Source organism: Eulemur rufifrons, chromosome 25 (assembly GCF_041146395.1).
Source record: "Eulemur rufifrons isolate Redbay chromosome 25, OSU_ERuf_1, whole genome shotgun sequence".
In the NCBI taxonomy this organism is placed as follows: domain Eukaryota; kingdom Metazoa; phylum Chordata; class Mammalia; order Primates; family Lemuridae; genus Eulemur; species Eulemur rufifrons.
Genome location: NC_091007.1, coordinates 22,228,789 through 22,250,675, shown reverse-complemented (window position 1 = coordinate 22,250,675; position 21,887 = coordinate 22,228,789). Strand labels below are relative to the sequence as shown.

Below are 21,887 nucleotides of genomic sequence, written 5' to 3'. Positions count from 1 at the left end.
GATATATAGCAAGTGAACCAAAGCTGGGGATAAAGTTCTATATTGCATAGTAGAATACCACATATACACTTACATGTATATATACATTTATATGGCATCCTACTATGCAATACGTAGTATATACTACTATATTGTATATAATGTATATACTTCCATGTTACGTATAGTAGGCTCCTAATATTTGTATACACATTAAAATATCTGAATATGTCCATTCTTAATGGGAGCTACCTATGAGGCCTGGAACTTTTCATTTTATACTGTTGGAATGTTTTTTACATACGGACTTGTATTTTTATATATATAAAATAGTTTGAATTTAATAAAATGTATGCCAAAATTCAGTGTTGGTAGGGCTGGGTGAGGAACAGTACTTTGTGGCACCTGGTGGTATCACAAACTGGCGAAAGCTTCATGAGTGGAGATTAAACCAAAGTTTATTTTTAACACCTGTTATATGCTAGGCATTATACTATTTTATTTACATCTCTAACCAACTCTATAAAGTAGATTCTATTTTTCTCTTACTGGATGAAACAGATTTAGAAGACTGATGTTTCTTGCCAGGAGTCACAAACTGTTCTAGTGTTCCAGTTGAGTTATAATCCAAACAGCCTAAGTCCAGAGCATTGTGCTTTCTGCTCTTGTACATACTCTGCTACTGTTCAAAAAGGGTTCGGAAATTTGTAAGAAAGGTTATTACTCAAGACAAAAGACAGAATTTGAATCTGTGTCCGTTTCATGAACTAAAAATGGAGATAATAATCTCTACCCTTCTTTGAAAAGATCTTTTTTTTTTTTTTGTGACAGAGTCTTGCTCTGTTGCCTGGGCTAGAGTGCCGTGGCATCAGCCTAGCTCACAGCAACCTCAAACTCCTGGGCTCAAGTGATCCTCCTGCCTCAGCCTCCCGAGTAGCTTAGACTACAGGCATGCGCCACCATTCCCAGCTAATTTTTTCTACATATATTTTTAGCTGTCCATATAATTTCTTTCTATTTTTAGTAGAGACGGGGTCTCTTGCTCAGGCTGGTCTCGAACTCCTGAGCTCAAACAATCCGCCCGCCTCGGCCTCCCAGAGTGCTAGGATTACAGGTGTGAGCCACTGCGCCCGGCCAGATCCTATTGTTAGTAGTTCATTTGTATGAAAGTACCTTCTAAATTTACAAAGTACTATAGGAATAGGAGATTTGAATCAATGAAATGTTTTTTTATCCATAGCCTGCTTTCTTTATATGATAAGCTCAAATGTTTTAATTTTTAACTCTTTTTCTTCGAACCTCGTCTGTAAAATGCAAGTTTTAATAGTTCTAGTCAACTTTTTGGAATCTCTTTGTGTAACTCTCAATTTTGGTGTAGTACCTTTCCTTAATTGAGGAAATATTCGGTATTTCTAACAAAATGTTCTCGTTTCTACTTAAAATGTTTTTATCAGCTGGGTGTGGTGGGTCATGCCTGTAGTCCCAGCTGCTTGGGAGGCTGAGGCAAGAGGATCACTTGAGCCCAGGAGTTGGATTCTGCAGTGAGCTATGATCACACCACTCAATCCTGGGTGATAGATCAAGACCCTGTCTCTTAAAAAAAAAAGTTTTTATCACTAGTTATTATTAACAGCATGCTTTCAAGATCTGCTAAAATCCCACTATTTAAAAAAAAAAAATAGGAGCAAAACCCTCTTTGTAAGTATATACATTCTGTTTGCTACTTTTTAATACTACATAAACTTATCTATTTTTCCTTTTTTTAGGAACATCATCTTCAGCGGGCTATTTCAGCACAGCAGGTGTATGGCGAGAAGAGGGATAATATGGTTATACCAGTCCCAGAGGCAGAAAGTAATATTGCTTACTATGAGTCTATATATCCTGGGGAATTTAAGATGCCAAAGCAGCTCATTCACATACAGCGTAAGTATTAGTAATTATTCTTTTAATAATTGTGTTTTCTGTATTTATCCTCTTATGTAACTTGACAGATTTTTATCTGTTCAAGAACATTTTCTTTACCTGTTTTATAGACCAGCATCAGCTTGAGAGTTACTTAGAGCCCATCTTCAACTTTTAAAATTGTGTTTGAACACCTACCTGACAAAAAAGATAGCATTTATTTATCTTTCTAGATTTTTAGTTCCATCCCAGTATGGAATCTTATGCTGCTTTAGACAAGTAGGATAAATAATATATTTTAGATACAGAAATAGTTTTCTTCCTGCTCAGAATTAGTAATATTAATAGTTTTCAAGAACTTCTTGATGTAAGTGAGGTGTCAGCAAACTTTTTCTGTAAAGGGTCAGATTGGAAATATTGTAAGCTTTGCAGGTCATTCATTCTCTGCTACAACTAGTCAGTTCTGCTGTTGTAGCGCAAAAGCAGCTATGGAGAATACAGAACAAATGTATCTGTGTTCCAGTAAAACTATTGATAAAAGCAGATAGCAGGGCAGAATTGGACCATGAGCCATCTATGTTTCTACTAGTAAAGTGATGATAATTTTTAAAATTTAGTGTTCTAATTGGCAACTTATTTCACTTAATAGTGATGTAAGGATAGAATTGATCCTTTGTTAGCTTTTATATTTGATGATGAACAGCTGAGAGCCTGTGCCCAATCTCCAAGTAGTGACAATCTAAAAACAAATAGTTGGGCTGGGGCGGTGGCTCACGCCTGTAATCCTGGCACTCTGGGAGGCTGAGGCAGGTGGATCCTTTGAGCTCAGGAGTTCAAGACCAGCCTGAGCAAGAGCGAGACCTTGTCTGTACTAAAAATAGAAAAAATTAGCTGGACAACTAGAAATATATAGAAAAAATTAGCCGGCCATGATGGCGCATACCTGTAGTCCCAGCTACTCGGGAGACTGAGGCAGGAGGATCGCTTGAGCCCAGGAGTCTGAGGTTGCTGTGAGCTAGGCTGACGCTACGGCACTCTAGCCTGGGCAACAGATAAGACTCTGTCTCAAAAAAAAAAAATTAAAAAATAATTGAAAGGTTAGTAAGGTAAATTCCTGCAGCTTTCATTGTCTTGTTGACCTTTGTGATCACGGGGTTTTTCTAGGGGCCCATCTAAAATTGTTTTAGGACAATATATACCTATTTTGTTTTTATTCCTCCTTGTAAGCACATAGATAAACCAGTTTTAACTAGTTTCTAACCTATGGCATGTGTTTACTTGTGCACTCACATGTTTAAGAGACAAATACAAGCATTGTGAACAAATCTGATAAATATTAGAAGCTAAAAAGTTGTTCTCTGGAAAATCATGTCAGTGTTTCAGACTTTGTCAAAGGATCTGCAAGCTCTAGGTCTGATCCTCCCTGTGCATGTCAGCTAGAACCACATTCTGTTCCACTGCCACAAATGTACGCTTGTAGGTTAAAGCAAGATCGAGTAAAGTAAGATAAAATTATATTAATTAATTTATATTATTGTTACTATCAAAAAATTTGAATGCATGTCTTAAAGATGTCCTACTTATTGGTGATTAAAATCCACAAAACAGACTGGGCACTGTGGTTCATACCTGTAATCCCAGCACTTTGCAGGCCAAGGCAGGAGGATTGCTTGAGGCCAGGAATTTGAGACCAGCCCAGGCAACATACCGAGACTCTGTCTCTACAAAAAAATTGAAAAATTAGCCAATTATTGGGAGGCTCAGGCAGGAGGATCCCTTGAGCCCAGGAGTTTGAGGCTGCAGTGAGCTGTGATCTTGCCACTGAACTCCAGCCTGAGTGAGAGAGCAAGAGCTGTCTTTTAGGAAAAAAAAAATCATTTTACATTTACATTTTACTGGTAACTAGTGGTCAGAAAAGTCAAAAGGTATTATATTGAAAAAGGAATTGACTCTGCTGATATTGTAATCAAATAATAGTAATAAAATGGCAGAAGAATTATAGCTTATTTGGGAGGAAGATTTTTTAATCAGTACAAATCTGAGGTATCTTATCTTTGGAAAGATGTATACTTTGGAATATTAGTAAAGGCAGAGCAGCTTAAATTTGTGTTAGCTGCCATAGCCCCATAGGAGGTTGTAAAGAAATGTACAAAGAAGTCTCTTGCACAGTTCCTCCGGCCTCATCGAATGTTAACCTCATGCACAACCATAGTAAAATATCAAAACCAAGAAATTGGAATTGGTACAATCTATAAGATTTATTCAGATTTCACCAGTTATACATGCACATGTGTTTGTGCTTCTGTTCAATTTTATCACATGTGTAGCTTTACATAACCACCACCACAATCAAGATATTCAACTGTACCATCACTGGAAGACTCCTCCTTGTTAGTTTTATAGCCATACTTATCCCCGCCCTGCCATACCCTGGCAACCACTGATCTGTTCTCCATCTGTATAATTATGTTAGTTCACAAATGTTACATAAATGGAATCATGCAGTATATATCCTTTAAAGGTTGGCTTTTTTCACTCAACATAATGTCCTTGAGGTTCATCCTGTTGCATGTATTAGTAGTTCATTCCTCCTTATTGCTGAGCAGTATTCCATGATTTGTATATACCAGTTTGTTATCCATTCACCCATTGAAGGACATTTGAGTAGTTTCCAGGTTTTGACTATTACAAATAGAGCTGGTATGAACATTCATGTACAAGTTTTTGTGTGAACATAAGTTTTTATTTCTCTGGGATAAATACGAGTGTAATTGCTGGGTCATCCATTTTTAGTTTGGACAGGAACTGCTATACTATTTATTTCTCTAAGTAGATGCACCATTTTACATTATCACCATCTATATATATGTGATCCAGTTTCTCCATATCTTCTCCAGCATTTGGGGTTATCACTATTTTTCATTTTAACCATTCTAATAGGTGTGTAGTTATACCTCACTGTACTTTTAATTTACGTTTTCCTAAGTAGCTAATACAAAACGTCTTTTCATGTGTTCATTTGCCATCATATATCCTTTTTGGTGAAATTATTTGCATGTATTTTGCCCATTTTCAAATGGATTGTTTTAATGTGGAGTTTTGAGGGTTTTTTAAAAATATACTCTATATATCACATTTTCTTAATTCGCTTGTGAATTGATGGGCACTTAAGGTTGATTTCACATCTTTGCAATTGTAAATTGTGCTGCAGTAAACATTCCAGTGCAGATGTCTCTTTGATAAAACGACTTCTTTTCCTTTGGGTAGATACCCAGTTGTGGGATTGCTGGTTTCTTTGAGGAATCTCCATACTGTTTTCCATAGAGATTGTACTAATTTGCAGTCCTACCAACAGTGTATAAGCATTCTTGTCTCTCTGCATCCATGCCAGCATCTATTGTTTTTTGACTTTTTAACAATGGCCATTCTGACAGGGGTAAAGTAATACCTCATTGTGATTTTAATTTACATTTCCTGGGTGATTAGTGATGTTGAGTATTTTTTCGTATGTTTGTTGGCCATTTGTCTATCTTCTTTTGAAAAGTTTCTTTTCGTGTCTTCTGCCCACTTTTTAATGGGATTGTTTTTTTCTTGCTGATTTGAGTTCTTTGTAGATTCCGGATATTAGCCTTTTACCGCATGTGTCGTTTGCAAATATTTTCTCCCATTCTGTAGGTTGTCTGTTTGCTCTGTTGATTATATCCTTTGCTATGCAGAAGACTTTTAATTTCATTAAGTCCCATTTATTTATTTTTGTTGTTGCTGTATTTGCCTTTGGGATGTTAATCATGAATTCTTTGCCTAGGCTGATGTCTAGGAGGGTTTTTCCTACATTTTCTTCTGGAATTTTTACAGTTTCATGCCTTACACTTAAGTCTTTTATCTATCTTGAGTTAATTTTTGTATATGGCAAAAGATAGGGGTCTTGTTTCATTCTTCTTCATGTGCCGTGGAGTACTACTCCGCCATAAAGAGGAATGAAATAATGTCTTTTGCAGCAACTTGGATGAAACTGGAGACCATTATCCTAAGTGAAGTATCTCAGGAATGAAAAAATAAACACTGCATGTGCTCGCTAGTAATTGAGAGCTAATCCATGGGCACACACGGGCACAGAGAGGTTTAAAGGTCACTGGAAATCAAGAAGTGGGGAGGTGAGAGGAGGAAAGGGGTAAAAAACTACCTGTTGGGTACAGTGAACACTATTCATGTGATGGACACACTAAACGCCCCAACTTGAGCATTATAAAAGGTATCCATGTGACAAAAACATTTTTATCCCCTTAATATTTTATTTTGAAATAAAAAATAACTAAATAAATAATACTCTAACACAAAAATCTTTGTCAGATATATGATTAGAAATATTTTTCCTGTTTTGTAATTTTTAAAAAATCTTTTTGATAGTCTTTCACAGAGCAAAAGTTTTTAATTTGGATGAGATCCAATTTATCAGTTTTCCTCTTACAGATCATGCTTTCAGTGTCAAGTCTAAGAACTCTTTGCTTTGTTCTAAGCTGCAAAGATTTTTTTCTGTGTTCCATTCTAAAAGTTTTACCATTTTACATTTAAGTCCATGATCCATTTTGAGTTAATTTTTGTATAAAGTGTGAGGTTGGGTCAAGGCACTCATTTTTTTGCCTCTAGATGTGCAGTTGTTCCCATGCCCTTTATTGAAAAAGCTTTCTCTCCTTCATTGAATTGCTTTTGCTTCTTGGTCAAAAATTAATTGGGCATATTTGTATGGATCTGTTTCTGGATTCTCAGTTCTGTTCCATTGATTTCTGTGTTTATCCCAAGATGGTGCCACTGTCGTGAGTATGGCAGCAATATAGTAATCTTTAACATCAGGGAGAATGATTCCTCCTACTTTTTTTTTCAAAATGTTTTGGATATCTTAGGGCCTTTCCCTTTCGCTATAAATTTTAGAATAAGCTTGTCTGTGTCTTCAAAGAAACATGCTGATTTTTTGACAGTAATGGCCTTAAACCTGTAGATCAATTTAGGGAGAATTGACATCTTTACTATGTGAGTCTTCTAGGCCATGAATGCGATTTGACACTCCAAGTGTTTAAGTTTAAGTTGTCTTGGATTTCTTTCATTGACCCTTTATAATTTTCTTCATACAGATCCTGTACATGTTTTGTTAAATTTATACCTGAGTGTTTTATTTTCTTCAGAACAGCTGGAAATGGTATTGCATTTTTTATATTGCTTTCCACTTGGTCATTGTCAGTATATAGAAATGCAGTTGAATTGTGTGTGGATCTTATATCCTGTGGCCTTACTGAAATTACTTATTAGTTCTAGGAAGTAATTGTTTTTTTGTTTTTTGGAGTGTTTTTGTTTTTGAGACAGGGTCTCACTCTGTTGTCCAGGCTACAGTGCAGTGGCATCATGATAGCTCACTGCAACATCAAACTCCTGGGCTCAAGGCATCCTCTTGGCTCAGCCTCCTGAGTAACTAGGACTATAGGTACACACCATTGCTCCCAGCTAATTTTTCTTTTCTTTTCTTTTTTTTTTTTTTTTTTTTTTTTTTTGTAGAGATAGGGTCTCCCTGTATTTCTCAGGCTGATCTTGAACTCCTGGCCTCAAGTAATCTTCCTGTCTCGGCCTCCCAAAGTGCTGGGATTACAGATGTGAGCCACTGTACCCAGCCAGGGATTTTCTGTGTAGACAATCATGTTGTAGTCTGCAAATAGAAACAGTTTTATTTTTTCTTTTCTAATCTTTATGCATTTAATTTCTTTTTCTTAACTTATTAAAGTGTCTAGAACTTCAGTACTGTATTAGAAGAAGGATGGGCCGGGCGCGGTGGCTCACGCCTGTAATCCTAGCACTCTGGGAGGCCGAGGCGGGTGGATTGCTCAAGGTCAGGAGTTCGAGACCAGCCTGAGCGAGACCCCGTCTCTACTAAAAAAAATAAAAAGACATTATATGGACAACTAAAAATCTATATAGAAAAAATTAGCCGGGCATAGTGGCGCATGCCTGTAGTCCCAGCTACTCGGGAGGCTGAGGCAGTAGGATCGCTTAAGCCGAGGAGTCTGAGGTTGCTGTGAGCTAAGCTGACGCCACGGCACTCACTCTAGCCTGGGCAACAAAGTGAGACTCTGTCTCAACAAAAAAAAAAAAAAAAAAAAAAAAAAAGAAGAAGAAGGATGGTGAAAGCTAATAACATCCTTGCCTTATTCCTGATCCTAGAGGGGAAGAATTTAGACTTTTACCATTAAGTATTATGTTAGCCATAGGTTTTCATGGTTGCTTTTTGTGCGATTTAGAAAGTTCCCTCTAGTCCTAGTGCACTGTTTTTATCATGAATGGATGTTGATTTTGGTCAAATGCTTTTTCTACAACAACTGATATCATGTGATTTTTCTTCTTTAACCTTTTAATATGGTAGGTTATACTCACTGATTGTCAAACATTGAACCAGCCTTGCATACCTAGAATATATCCCACTTGACTATAGTATATATATTTTTTTCATACATTGTTGGATGAAATTTTGCTAAAATATTATTGAGGATTTTTGCATCTAAGTTCATGAAAGATGTTGGTCAGTAGCCTTCTCTTCTTGTGCTCTGTCTCATTTGATTTGAGTATCCATAATAGTGGCATCATAATATGAGTTGGGAAGTGTTCCCTCTTCTGTTTTCTGGAAGAAATTGTGTAAAATTGATGTTGTTAATTCTTTAAAAATTTGTATCACCTTTCAATATACTACAGTAAATGAGGAAAAACTAATTATAATGTTAATTTCTGCAAAGGTAAAATTGAATCCTGACTGCTAAGTGGTCTAGTAAGCTGCTTATAAAAGAGTACATTGCCTTGATTTTTTTTTTTATTTAAAAAAAATGAACTGGTTCATTTCAACTTCCCTGATTTCTAATTTGTAAAGCACCTAATGTTATATGAACTTTTCCTCAGAGTTTTGATAGTTAGTATTCCCTGAAAAAGCCGTGATCAAATATGTTTGGGAATGATTGCATATTGTATTCCCCCCCCCAGGGTCATAATGCGTATTACTGCTGTGTTTAGAGGCCCTAGGAGTCTTATGGTATTACTCAACATTTCCCAAATGTATTTATTACATGTTGTCTTTTAATATTTCATTGGAAAATTTCAACTTCAACTATTCTTGTCTTCATTTGACTTAGGAAAGAAGTCATAAATTTCTTCCTTTTTTCTTAGAGCTGTGTAGGGAAAAACCTATATTAAAACCATAATCCTCTTTAGTTCCAGATGGTAGGGGTACCATGAGTGCTGCTACTTAATATCTCCTGATCCAAAGGGTCTTAATGTTGTTTCTCTTTTGATTGGTAAACTATAAGGCTTTTAGATCATACAGCTAGGACTTTTCCTTTCTAAAATAAAACGGTGCTGCCCAGAACAGACAAGAACCATTCTCTCTCCCTCTTTCCCTTGCACTTGGCTGTCCTGTTAATAATCAGAGGAAATCATTGAGTATTTTTATGTGCATGTGTGTGTATTTATTTCTAGTTCTTTCCTCTGAAAGGGCAAAGAAGCAAAAATATTCAGTAACAATAAGCATACTTAGTACCTGTTCTCTAATCCATTCGCCCACTAAATGGATCCAGGAATCCTTGGAGAAATGGCTGATGTGGCTGATTCAAGGGCCGAGGCAGGGTAGGTACAGGATGACCCTGGAGCATCTTGTTATACCAGATGTTAAGCACCCAAGAAAAAGATGGAGGCGTGTCACAAAGACACACAGGTTTCCACTAGTTAGTTAATTCTGGGACAGTTTGAGCAACAAAGTAAGTACAATAATAAATTATAAACCATTGAAAAAGTAAGGATTCTTAAATTCATACTGATGATAGGCAGGGGGAAAGAGCCATACCTTGCTTATAGTAGAATGCCAAGAGTTGAAGGAAACAGTGTGGAAAGAGTGCTAGAGTTAGAAAATCATTTTTGCAGTTGTCATAAATCAAGATTAAATCACACTAGAATCATCAATTTATGCTCGGTATGAGAGGAAATGTTGATAAGGAATAGGATATTTGCATGGTTTCAAGCTTTCCCCACAAATTGCTTATTATTTACAAAAAAAGGAGAAAAAAACAGTTATACAGTGGAGTAATTGAGCAGCATCTTGACTGGTGATCAAAATTGTCATCACTTAAGAGGAACAGATGAACATTGTGTACCTCCAGATGTGATATTCTGAGAAGGACTAAAAAATTGTGCAGCATTCTAATCAAGAATGCATAATCTAATCATGATGGGGAAAAGCATGGCCTACAAAGTGAGAAATGTGTTATTAATAACAAGACTAGTAATAGTAATAGAGGCCTGGAGAGGGCAACAGTGTTCTTCGAAAAATATCAGTGTCTTAAACAAAGGTGGTGGAAATGTTCCAGATTAAAGAGACTAAAGAAACAACAGTTAAAGTAGTGCCTGATCCTGGAGTGATCCTGTACTGGAGGGGGAAATGTTATAAATTATTGAATCAGCTGACAAAATCAGAATATAGACAGAGTAAATTGTTGTTCTGAGTGTAAATTTATGAAGGTGATGACTTTACATAAAATTCTATTAGGAAATGTACACTGAAATATTTAGCACTTAAGAGCCATTATGAATGTAATTTACTCTCTGATGGTTTAGAAAATGAAAAAATTAAGTGTGTGTGCACACGTGTAATGAGAGCGTACACAAGCTCGAGCACATGTGCAAATTATAACATTTTAACAGTAGATGAATCCGGGTAAAGACTATGCAAGTGTTCTTTTAACTGTTTTTTATCTTGCAAATTTTATAAGTCTGGACTTCTAAAAGTTTTTTTTTAAATGGATACTTTAAAAAAAAAAAAAAAAAGTAGAACCTACTTTTTTGTTACCTCTCAGTACAGATAGGCTGTCTTCATGCCCTGATTCTGAAAGGTTACATTTTCTTCTCTCTTTGCCTGCTTCCACATCCCCCTACAACATATTCTTCTGGTACTGCTTTCTGACAGATAAAATCTATAGCATCAGCCACAGAACTTTATGTGCAAAGGATGTCACATCTGGGATTTTGAGTTTTTCCAATCTGGCATTCCGCATTTATTCTCCATAACTACATTCTAGAAGTGACTCTAAGCCTTAGCTTTTAAACAAGAGGTTGAAGGATTTCATGATCTAGCTAACCAGTGACATCTTTGTCTTCTTAGATCTAAGGCAAGGATATCATGTACCTACCACCTCACAGTAAATATCACCATTAAACAGTTTTTTCTGCTGCTCAGAATTTATTATCAAGAGCTTTTCAAGTAGATATTAGAAATCATTCAGAGTTAGTGCTTGTGTTGAAACTGGGCTGAGAAATTTCTTCTTAAGCTTGGATAGTGTGCCTTCCTTTCAATCAGGGATTATGTTCTGTTCCTCGTCTGCATTTTCTGCTGTTTCTTGGACTCGAACATCCTTTCACTATTTGCTTCCTGTATTTTTAAAATGCTATTTGGAGTTACAGACATCCACCCTTGCACACTTAGTTTGAATCACAAATGGCACTTGTTACATAGACATTTGTAAACATTTCTTCTGTCTTACTACACTTTTAAGCACTATGGTTTGGACTGCTCTGTATTTCCATTAAAAATAATCTAATGAATGTGTGCTGTTGTGTTCTTTTCATTTAAACTTATTTTATGTAATACTTTTTCCTACATCTGTGTATCACGTGTAATACTATATTTTGCTTAACTATACATATCTCTGGGCTTCTGCTTGTCAGAATATTTTATTTTGAGTCAGATTCTGTAGTGTGGTTCCCATTATTTAACAATTATTGGCTACCTAGGTCTTGTTTTGATTGACAGACCTTAATTAGAAGAGGTGACCCATTTGCCTGTTTTTCTTTAGACCCTGTTTTCTACTTAGAACACATTCAATAACATGACCCAGAAAATATGAAGGTACTCCCATTTCTAGGACCATGATAAATATGTTACATCTTTATCAGCTTGGAATGAGCTGTCATTTGGAAGCTGCATGTTCAGCTAAAGCTAAATTACACATTAAGGTCATTGGCTGTGGTTTTTTTCAGTCAAATGAAATCCTTAAGTAGATTTTTTACATGCTAGCTTTTCTTTAGGGTTTTGGTGTTCTATATCTGAACAAGATTTGGTTCTTCTCATATTTAAGATTTTAGATGAATTCTCACTGACTAGAAGAAAAGCCTCTTACAGAGGCAAGAACACGCTGATTCTCAGATCCTTTAACTTCAGTGGGAAAGACACTGCGTCTCTGATTCACAGGATAGGAATCTTCCTCTCCAGTCTTCATTCTGTTCCCTGATACGCTGGCTGTGATGTGTCTCCGGTGATATAATGTATACTAGAAGCATGTCAAGTGTATTTTGATGGCAAGTAAGGTGATACTAGGAAAGCTTATTTAGTTTTTGTGAATAATTAAGCTTTGTGATTATGATTTGACTTGTGATTTGATCTAAAGAAAATAAATACATTTTAATATAATAAAGGATGCCAGAGTATAATGTATAAATGAGATTCATAAAATAGAACCTTAAGGCACAGCATTGCTTCCTTGGTCCCTATCAGTTTGGCTTTCTGGCTTAGCTGGGTCAGCATTCTTTTAATAGAATTTACTGTGATAACGGACATGTTCTGGAATCTTGCTCTCGGGTGCGGCACTAGCCACAGGCCACATGTAGCTGGGTAGCTCTTGAAGTGTGACTAATACAACTTGAGGAACTGAATTTGAAATTTAATTAATATAAATTTAATTTGCTATATATAACTAGTGATTACCATATTGGACAACACAGATCTGCATTATTTTGGTTAGGGACAAAACATCTTTTTAATCTAGCAGAGTTGTAATCAACTTCAAGATCTCCAAATGCCTATTTACGTAGTAATGACAAAATGAGATCATGGAAAATCACTGGAGGCCTATGATTGCAAGTGACATTGGTACAGAGGTGTTAACATTTTTTATAGAGTCTGCATATTTTCTTACTTTAATTAGGAATGTTATACAAGTGATACAGGTCAAAATGGAAAATAAAACAGTAAAATAATGCATTCACTTCTACAAATATTTTTTGGATTCCTCCAGACCAGACGCTGTTATGCTCGGAGCAGTGGTGGTACATACTGACAGCCAGATAGTCCTCTCTTTTACCCGTGACACGCTCCTCTAATGGATGACTGGTTTGGGGGTTCCCATTTGAATAGATAGATGTAACATTAGGATGCTTTTCCGTAGAGTGCTAGCAGAAGTGGCTTAGGAGGTGAAGCATGATGTTACTCTCTCTCCACTTAGAAGTACAAAAGTAAACAAGACACATGCTTCCCCTCAAGGAGATCAGTCACATTGTCGTAGGGAGCTGTGCTTAACAAGTAGATTGTAAAGTATGTGCAGAAAATAGTACAAAAGAAAGGGACTGACCTAGAGCAGGATTTTTTTAACCTTGGAGCCAACAAGCTTTTAGGGGTCATATTTGAATTACCTATAATTTATACAAAACGTATGTTTACTACATAATCTTTTTCCGGGGAGTAGATTCACAGCTTCTAAAAAAGACAAAAGTGGTTAAAGAACCACTTCTTGGGTAGGAGACAGTCAAGAAAGGATTCTAAAAGAGTGGTATCAGGCTGGGTGTTAAAAAGATTAAATAGACATTTGCCTATTTGATGGGCAAACAAAATAGCTAATGTAAAGGGATGAAGTCATGAAATATCATGCTCTATGACATATGAAATTTGATATTACTAGATCATAAAGTACTGATGACACTGGAGAGACTGGGAAAAAAAGGCTCTCAACCATTGTAAGGCTTTGGACTCTAAGGTTAGTAGAAGGAATTAAGTAAACAAAAGATGTGAGGCAGGTTTTGATGTCAAGCTGTTTAATATTTTCCTTATATTTATATCAACCTAGCTTAATTTTGGTAAGTAATTGAATGACATTTGATAATAGAATATAGAGCAGTGGTTATTGCCAACAGATCGAAGAAATAAACCTCACATTTCCATCACCATGACAGTGATTTTCATGGGGGAGCAAACCTCCCCGGCAGGAAATGCACTCACTGAACAATAGCTGTTTAACAAGTCAAGTAACCCTAATCTGAAAATCCAAAATCTGAAATGCTCAAAAATTTGATTGAGCACCAACACGAAGCCACAGATGGAAAATTCCACACCTCACCTCGTGATGGGTCTCAGCCAAAACTTTGTTTCATGCACAAAATTATTTAAAATATCATATAAAATTACCTTCAGGCTATATGTATAAAGTATATATGAAACAAATTAATTTCATGTTTAGATGTGGGTCCTGTCTCAAGATGTCTCGTTATATGTATGCAAATATTCCAAAATCTGAAACACTTCTGATTCCAAGCATTTTGGATAAAGGATACTCAGCCTGTACTGTTATAGTTGTGGTTTCTAACACTTCTGCTTTAAACACCACTCCCTGCGCTTTGGGTAAAGTACCTAAATAATGTATAAATAGGACTTAAATATTCTTGAAAAAATCATATTTAAAGACCATATCCTTTTATATTATGTCAAACTATATGAAATTGCTGCTGCGTGATGACTTCTGAGCTACAGAAAGGGCACTTTCACATGTTTCAGTCCCGTACATTCAGCGATCTCTTTATGTGCTTAATAACGGGCTTCTAGTGGATTTGCTAAAGGAGGGGCAGGGGAGGTCACATTTGTTGTCTTTAATCACTTATATCTATTAATACATTCACAGTAAAGGTAATCTCCTTTCTTTAAATGTGGAAGACATATGTTAAGCTTAGATTATTTGTGGCTCTGAAAACAAAATCTTTATTTCTTTAGAAAATACAAGGTCTTGTTTTTATCCAGACATCTGGGAGAGGTTTTTGTCGGTAAATTCACATAGTAAATGATTGCTTATGGTTCCTTCTGTCAGCTTTTAGTTTGGATGCTGAGCAGCCTGATTATGATTTGGATTCTGAAGATGAAGTATTTGTGAATAAACTGAAAAAGAAAATGGACATCTGCCCATTGCAGTTTGAGGAGATGATTGACCGTCTAGAAAAAGGCAGTGGTCAGCAGGTACAACTTCATGTATATACAAGTGTGTATGTGCATATTCTATGTAAATATCTGCATTATATGGAAGGAGTATAATACTGGGAGGGTGAGGTAAGCAAGCATGCTTTGGAATTAAAAAGCATGGATGGCCGGGCGCGGTGGCTCACGCCTGTAATCCTAGCACTCTGGGAGGCCGAGGCGGGTGGATCGCTCGAGGTCAGGAGTTCAAGACCAGCCTGAGCAAGAGTGAGACCCCGTCTCTACTAAAAATAGAAAGAAATTATATGGACAACTAAAATATATATATACAAAAAATTAGCCGGGCATGGTGGCGCATGCCTGTAGTCCCAGCTACTCGGGAGGCTGAGGCAGTAGGATCGCTTAAGCCCAGGAGTTTGAGGTTGCTGTGAGCTAGGCTGACGCCACGGCACTCACTCTAGCCCGGGCAACAGAGTGAGACTCTGTCTCAAAAAAAAAAAAAAATAAAAAAAAAATAAAAAGCATGGATTCAAATCTCATCTCTGCCTGTTAACTAACGTGTGTAATCTTGGACAATATGTTTAAATTTCCCTGTACCTAAATTTCCTCAGAATTGTTGTAAAAATTAAATAAAATAATGTATATAAAATACCTAGCTCAATGACTGACATATATAAGGTATTCCACGTAAGTTTGCTGTTTGTTAATACTGTAGTAATTTTGATTGTCATTTAAATCTAAAAGTAAATACTTTTGAACCTTACATATTTATTATATGAAAATGACATAATGATTTTACATTTAGCCAGTCAGTCTGCAGGAAGCCAAACTGCTGCTAAAAGAAGATGATGAATTAATTAGAGAAGTTTATGAGTACTGGATTAAAAAGAGAAAAAACTGTCGAGGGCCATCTCTTATCCCATCAGTAAAACAAGAGAAGAGAGATGGTTCCAGCACAAATGATCCTTATGTGGCTTTTAGAAGACGTACTGAAAAAATGCAGACTCGAAAAGTAAGTGAATTTGAGGATTATTTGGTAATCTTTTTAATATAAGAAATATTATTTATAGTCATGCATATCTTAATACTGTTTAATTTGTGCTTTACTATGACATTCTATACAATTATAATTAAAAATATTAGTTTAAAATAAATCAACTTTAAGATTTATTATGGAGCTGTTAATGATATATTTTAATGTTAATACATTTAAAAATTATATACAAAATTGATTTCCTGGTGATCCATGCTCCCTTTCAGTATCTTTAAATTCTAATTTAACCCTTCAAATATATAATTTTTATGTATCAATAAGTATGCTCACAGTGCCACTGGTTAGAAATACTTGTTGACGTTAAGCAACTTCATATTTGCAGAATCGCAAAAATGATGAAGCTTCTTATGAAAAAATGCTTAAGCTGCGTCGAGATCTAAGTCGAGCTGTTACTATTCTAGAGATGATAAAAAGACGAGAAAAGAGTAAAAGGGAGCTATTGCACTTAACACTGGAAATTATGGAAAAGAGGTAAGGTATATTTTAATAGCATTAGGAAATATAGTACCATCAATGTTTTGTATATTGAGTTAATTTCCTTCTTATGCAATTATCTGTAAATACAGAAATCTCTTAATAACAGAGACTGTTTAAATGTGTGGTGTGATGTTATTCTTTGTATAATTTTACATGTGTTCCTCTATTTTCTTTAAAAGTGACTGGGTTCACTAAACTGTACCAGATATTTCCATTTCAAAATCTTTTTTTTTTTGTTTTGTTTTTTTTAGTCCTTATGTTGTGTGCAGGACTGTGAGGAAGAGAACGTTTGTCAGTTCTAAAGTTTATTTTATTTACTTGATAATACTGATTCTTTTTAAATATATTTATAATTTAAAATACTCGGTTTTTAAGTAGAAAAGTATAAAGAAGGAAGAGAAAAGGCCCATAAATCTTCACACTCAACCATTTGGCAAGGTACATAATGAAAACTTCAGGCCTCCCTGCCCTGTTTCTCAGTCCCTTTCCCCACAGAAAACCATTGTTAAATTTCTTGTGATTACTTTTAGAAAAATAAGAAAATTGCATAGGCTAAATTATCTAGCCTTGGAAAAAAAATAAAAAGAAGAATTGAAAAAAAAAAAAAGAAAATTGCACAGGCAATTCTAATTATCAGAAAGTTCCTCAGCACTATTTTAGGTATTAATTTCAACTCCACCAAATCTTTCACCAAAATTGCCAAGTTAAAATTCCAACTTTTGGTTTTGTTTTCCACAGTCATTCTATGTATGTGCCAAGATAATCCAACCACATAGAAGAAAGAAATAAAAGGAATTATGTATTCTTTCATTTTAATAGACATTTGGCCAGTAGTCACGGTTTAACTGTAATCTTGCCTTAGGTCTCATTGATGTTTATAATCATACCCTAGTCAGTTATTAATGGTCATATAAGGAAAGTACTCACAAAACTAACTTTTTATTTATTTATTTTTTTTTTTAATTTTTTTACTTTTTTTTTTTTTTTTTTTTGAGACAGAGTCTCACTCTGTTGCCCAGGCTACAGTGAGTGCCGTGGCGTCAGCCTAGCTCACAGCAACCTCAAACTCCTGAGCTCAAGCGATCCTCCTGTCTCAGCCTCCCGAGTAGCTGGGACTACAGGCATGCACCACCATGCCCGGCTAATTTTTTCTATATATATTTTTAGCTGTCCATATAATTTCTTTCTATTTTTAGTAGAGATGGGGTCTCGCTCTTGCTCAGGCTGGTCTCGAACTCCTGAGCTCAAACGATCCGCCCACCTCGGCCTCCCAGAGTGCTAGGATTACAGGCGCGAGCCACCGCGCCCGGCCAAAAACTAACTTTTTAAACTTTCTTCTTTTTTCAGCTTTGTAGGTATAATTGACAAGTAAAAATTATATATTTTGTAAGTTGATCAAAGGGTACAAACTTGCAGTTTAGAAACGAATACGTTCTGGAGACCTAATGTATAGCATAGTTAATAAACAGGGCATTGTATACTTAAAATTTGCTAAAAGAGTATATCTTAAGTAATCTCATCTCTCTCTGTCTCACACACACACACACACACAGAGGGTAACTATGTGAAGTGATAGATATATTAATTAGCTTGATTGTGGTAATCATTTCACAATATATATGTATATCAAAACAGTACATTATATACATTGAAAATATATAATTTTAACTTTTTTTTTTTTTTTTTTTTTTTTTTACTATTTTAGGTATAATTTGGGTGACTACAATGGAGAGATCATGTCTGAGGTTATGGCACAGAGACAGCCAGTGAAACCTACATACGCCATCCCCATCATCCCTATTGCTAATAGCAGTCAGTTTAAACATCAGGAAGCAATGGATGTGAAGGAGTTCAAAGTTAATAAGGTGACTAAAGTTTTCGTGATAATAGTATATGATAAGGGGGTGGGATTTATATCATTAGGGTAAGGGTAAAAAAGAAAAATACATATAAACCCTACTATGAAGTATGCTGTAAGACTTTAATGATTATGGCATATTAGGAAGAAAAGCAGAAATTTATAATTAAAATGTTATTTTTGTTTCTATTATTTTCTTATAAAGGGAAGATTTTGTTACTATAATAAAAGGAATATTTTACTAGTTGTAGATTATGATGTATTGAAATAATTCATACAAAATATGGAGGTTTAGGGAGAAGGACATAAAATCCCTCCTCATAGGATGAGTATATCTCATCTTTCGTGGACACATCAGTGTGTAAGAAGGAACTGAGGTATCTCTTTTTAGTAGTTTGTAATATAGACAATGGTTTACAAATGGAAATATTTGACAAATTAGTACTTTATCAAATACTTCACAACTTGTGAAGAATAAAATTGCTAAGGAGAAATAAAATTAGTGAAGGGAAATAAAGGAGTGAATTAAGTGGCACCTTCGTGGGAAGTGTGCCTCATCTGGGAAAAAAGTATATTGTGTAATTTTTGTGTGAAATTCTTCATGAAACTTAAGACTCACCATGTTGGTTCAGTTTGGGGAGTGGGTGAGTCTACCATCAGTTTTATCTCCCATGTTGGTTAATACCATGTTTCTGTAATTTTTTTATTGTTGTGAAACAGACCTTCAAACCTGAATGTACAATTTGGCATATCAGTTAGAGTGATGATTGCCCCAGCCTGGAATTTTTGTTTCTATTTATTTTTTGTCATGTTGAGCAGTGGCAGGGACTACTTTGTGAGAATACATGGACATTTTAATTAAAAAAATAGTGGTGGGAGGGTGGGTAGGAGAATAAAGAGCTATTCTCTTTGATAATCTAGAAAGTTAGGGGTATGCTCCAAAATAGTTTCCTATATTTAAAAAAAGCACATATTTATTTAAATTTTGTATTTGTATTTATCTAAATTTTGTTCTATATTTATAATTTATTATTCCTAAATATGTTTTTAAAATTTAATAGAATTTTCCCACTTTTAGCATTTTAACTCTGTGGTCCCCTTGCCTGACTGTGTAAACTACTTCAGTATTATCCTTCAGGTTTTTTATTTTAAGATTAAATTCTTTTAATTGGCCTATTTTATGCTTTCTTCTATATGTGCCCGAAGTGTGAGCCCTCACACTTGAAAGTGATTCATTTTAAATTATTCCAAATTAAGACAGAATTATTAATGGAGCTTCTATTACCTTGATAATTTTTATTGTAGTTTAAGTAATTGGATCCCAGAGTTTATTGAATAAGATGAAGCTTTTGAATTGTAAGAAAAGTAGTAGGTAATAACATACTATGGCACTATTCTAGCTGACCATTGGTATTAACTCTTAAATAATATTTTGCACTGCCATAGCAAGCTTTTGATTCAAGTTTGTCCTGTCAATACAGCAGAAGAAATTGTAGAGAGATGCCTTCTATTAGGTTATTAAGTATGAAATGTCCAATTTTCTTAAATACTAAGTTTGACCGTTGATATCGCTGACATATCACTTTGACACTTCTTGTTTTATTTTTATTGTGGAGATCCTCATTCTTTCAAATGCGCGGTTTGGCTTGTGATTATTTTTCAAATTTTTTTAGAGAAATTTTTGTGAAACCATGGTTAAGTCAAAAATTATAATGTTATTTTAAAATACAAGTTCCATTGTGGAACAGATGCTGTGCAGACAGCTCAAAATGTCTACGAAGTGTTTTGGAAGGATGTGGCTAATGAACACACAGTACGTCTATGGTTTGAGAGGTTCTGTTCTGGTGATTTTAATCTTGAAAATGAGCCACATGGTCAACCTGAGACCAAGGTGGATAATGATGAGCTGAAAGCTGTAGTGGAAGCGAATCCATCTCAACCTACATGTGAATTAGCAGCAAGGTTGGACGTTGCTATTCCAACAATATTGGATCATTTGAAACGAATAGGCAAGGTAAAGAAACTGAATAGATGGGTGGCTACCGCATGAATTAAACGAGTGTCAGAAGAGAAATTGTCTTGAAGCTTGCCTTTCTTTGCTGTCACGACTTAAAGGCGAACCATTTCGAGACGGTATTGTCACGTGTGATGAAAAATGGATTGTTTTTGACAATCGAGAGTGTTTAGCACAATGGTTGGATAAAGATGAAGTGCTGAAACACAGTCTAAAACCAAATATTCATCCAAAAAAGCTAACGGTGTTTGGTGGTCCAGTGCTGGTATTATCCACTACAGCTTCATGAAATGCGGTCAGTTGATTACAGCGGATATCTGCTGCAACCAGTTGGATGAAATGATGAGGATGCTTGCGATTAAGCAGCCGAGATTGGTCACTAGAGACAGGCCAATCCTCTTGCAAGACAACACTCAACCATGTGTCTCGCACACAACGCTGCTCAAACTACAGAGGCTGGACTTAGAAACTCTCTGCCATCCACTGCGTTCACCAGACCTTGCACCGACTGACCACCACTTCTTCCAGGCTTTGGACCACTTCTTGCAAGGAAAAATACTCAATTCTCAACAAGCTGTGGAAAACGCCTTTCACGATTTCATAGCCACTCGCTCTTCAGGCTGCTTTGCTACTGGCATAAAAACAAGCTACCTTTAAGATGGCAAAACTGTGTTGATAGTTTAGGCACATAATTTGATTAATTGTACTGCTTCTTGTATGAGATATAATAAACTGAACTTTTGATTCGAAATTGGACATTTTGTATTTAATAGTTAACATCTCCCAAAAAACTATAATGCCATGGACTACATATACTTAACGTAAATATGTAGCATATTTAAATAACCATGATGCTTGCCATGATCTTTTTCTTCCCAGCAAATATAATTTTTATCTCTGTTCTTCCTTACCTGTTATTGCCTGCACATGAAATCCATACAGCTAACCTTTGCCATCATCTGCAGTACATATTGTAACGTGTGCTGTGTTCCATCAACTCAGTCTCTCCTGCCTCTGTGTTTTATCCTTGTGTTTCCCCCTACTTAGTGATTTCCTATCTTTATCCTCTAAAGCTGCTCAAAATTCACCACTCCAAAAAGCCTTCATTGTTCCAACTACCAAATCCTTACAGCTCTGTATTTCTATAACCCCTCAGCATTGTGGCTTTATTTTCCACTATGTTAACAGTTATCTGTAGTTTGCTTTGTGTATATATAAGATTGTTTTCATTTTTATTGCCTTTGTATTGATTTGTTATTTCTTGAGAGTAAGAATGAGACATCCGTTTTTAAAAATTTTTTCCTAGAACTTCCATAGGAAATTAAGAAAAAGTAGATAAGCCAGTGGTAAATACTAATTGCAGTTTTAGGACTTCAGAAGCTAGAGAATTTGTATTCTCTCCTTTTGCTTGAATGGAAACAAAATAGTTTTGTAGGATTATGTTTAGAGTGTAGGACATATTCATGCTTCACAGAGGCCAGCTTTTCTTTCTGACTTTACGATAGAAGATGGCCAAACATAAGACTCCTGTGTCTTCAGTGAGTATGAATGCCTTCATTGTAGCAATAAA

At 35.6% G+C, this 21,887-nt stretch overlaps 1 protein-coding gene across 7 annotated transcripts in view; it reads left to right on the top strand.

The window, feature by feature from the left end:
- EPC1 (enhancer of polycomb homolog 1) overlaps nucleotides 1-21,887 on the top strand; it is a 95,655-nt gene that overhangs the window by 57,327 nt on the left and 16,441 nt on the right. For 6 of the 7 annotated variants that reach the window (XM_069458674.1, XM_069458673.1, XM_069458675.1 and 3 more), the window contains exons 2-6: nucleotides 1,746-1,905; nucleotides 14,811-14,956; nucleotides 15,720-15,926; nucleotides 16,291-16,439; nucleotides 18,151-18,310. In XM_069458674.1, coding sequence (XP_069314775.1) covers nucleotides 1,746-1,905; nucleotides 14,811-14,956; nucleotides 15,720-15,926; nucleotides 16,291-16,439; nucleotides 18,151-18,310 — 822 coding nt within the window. The remainder of the gene's footprint in view (nucleotides 1-1,745; nucleotides 1,906-14,810; nucleotides 14,957-15,719; nucleotides 15,927-16,290; nucleotides 16,440-18,150; nucleotides 18,311-21,887) is intronic. The other variant, XM_069458677.1, reaches the window with a different exon arrangement.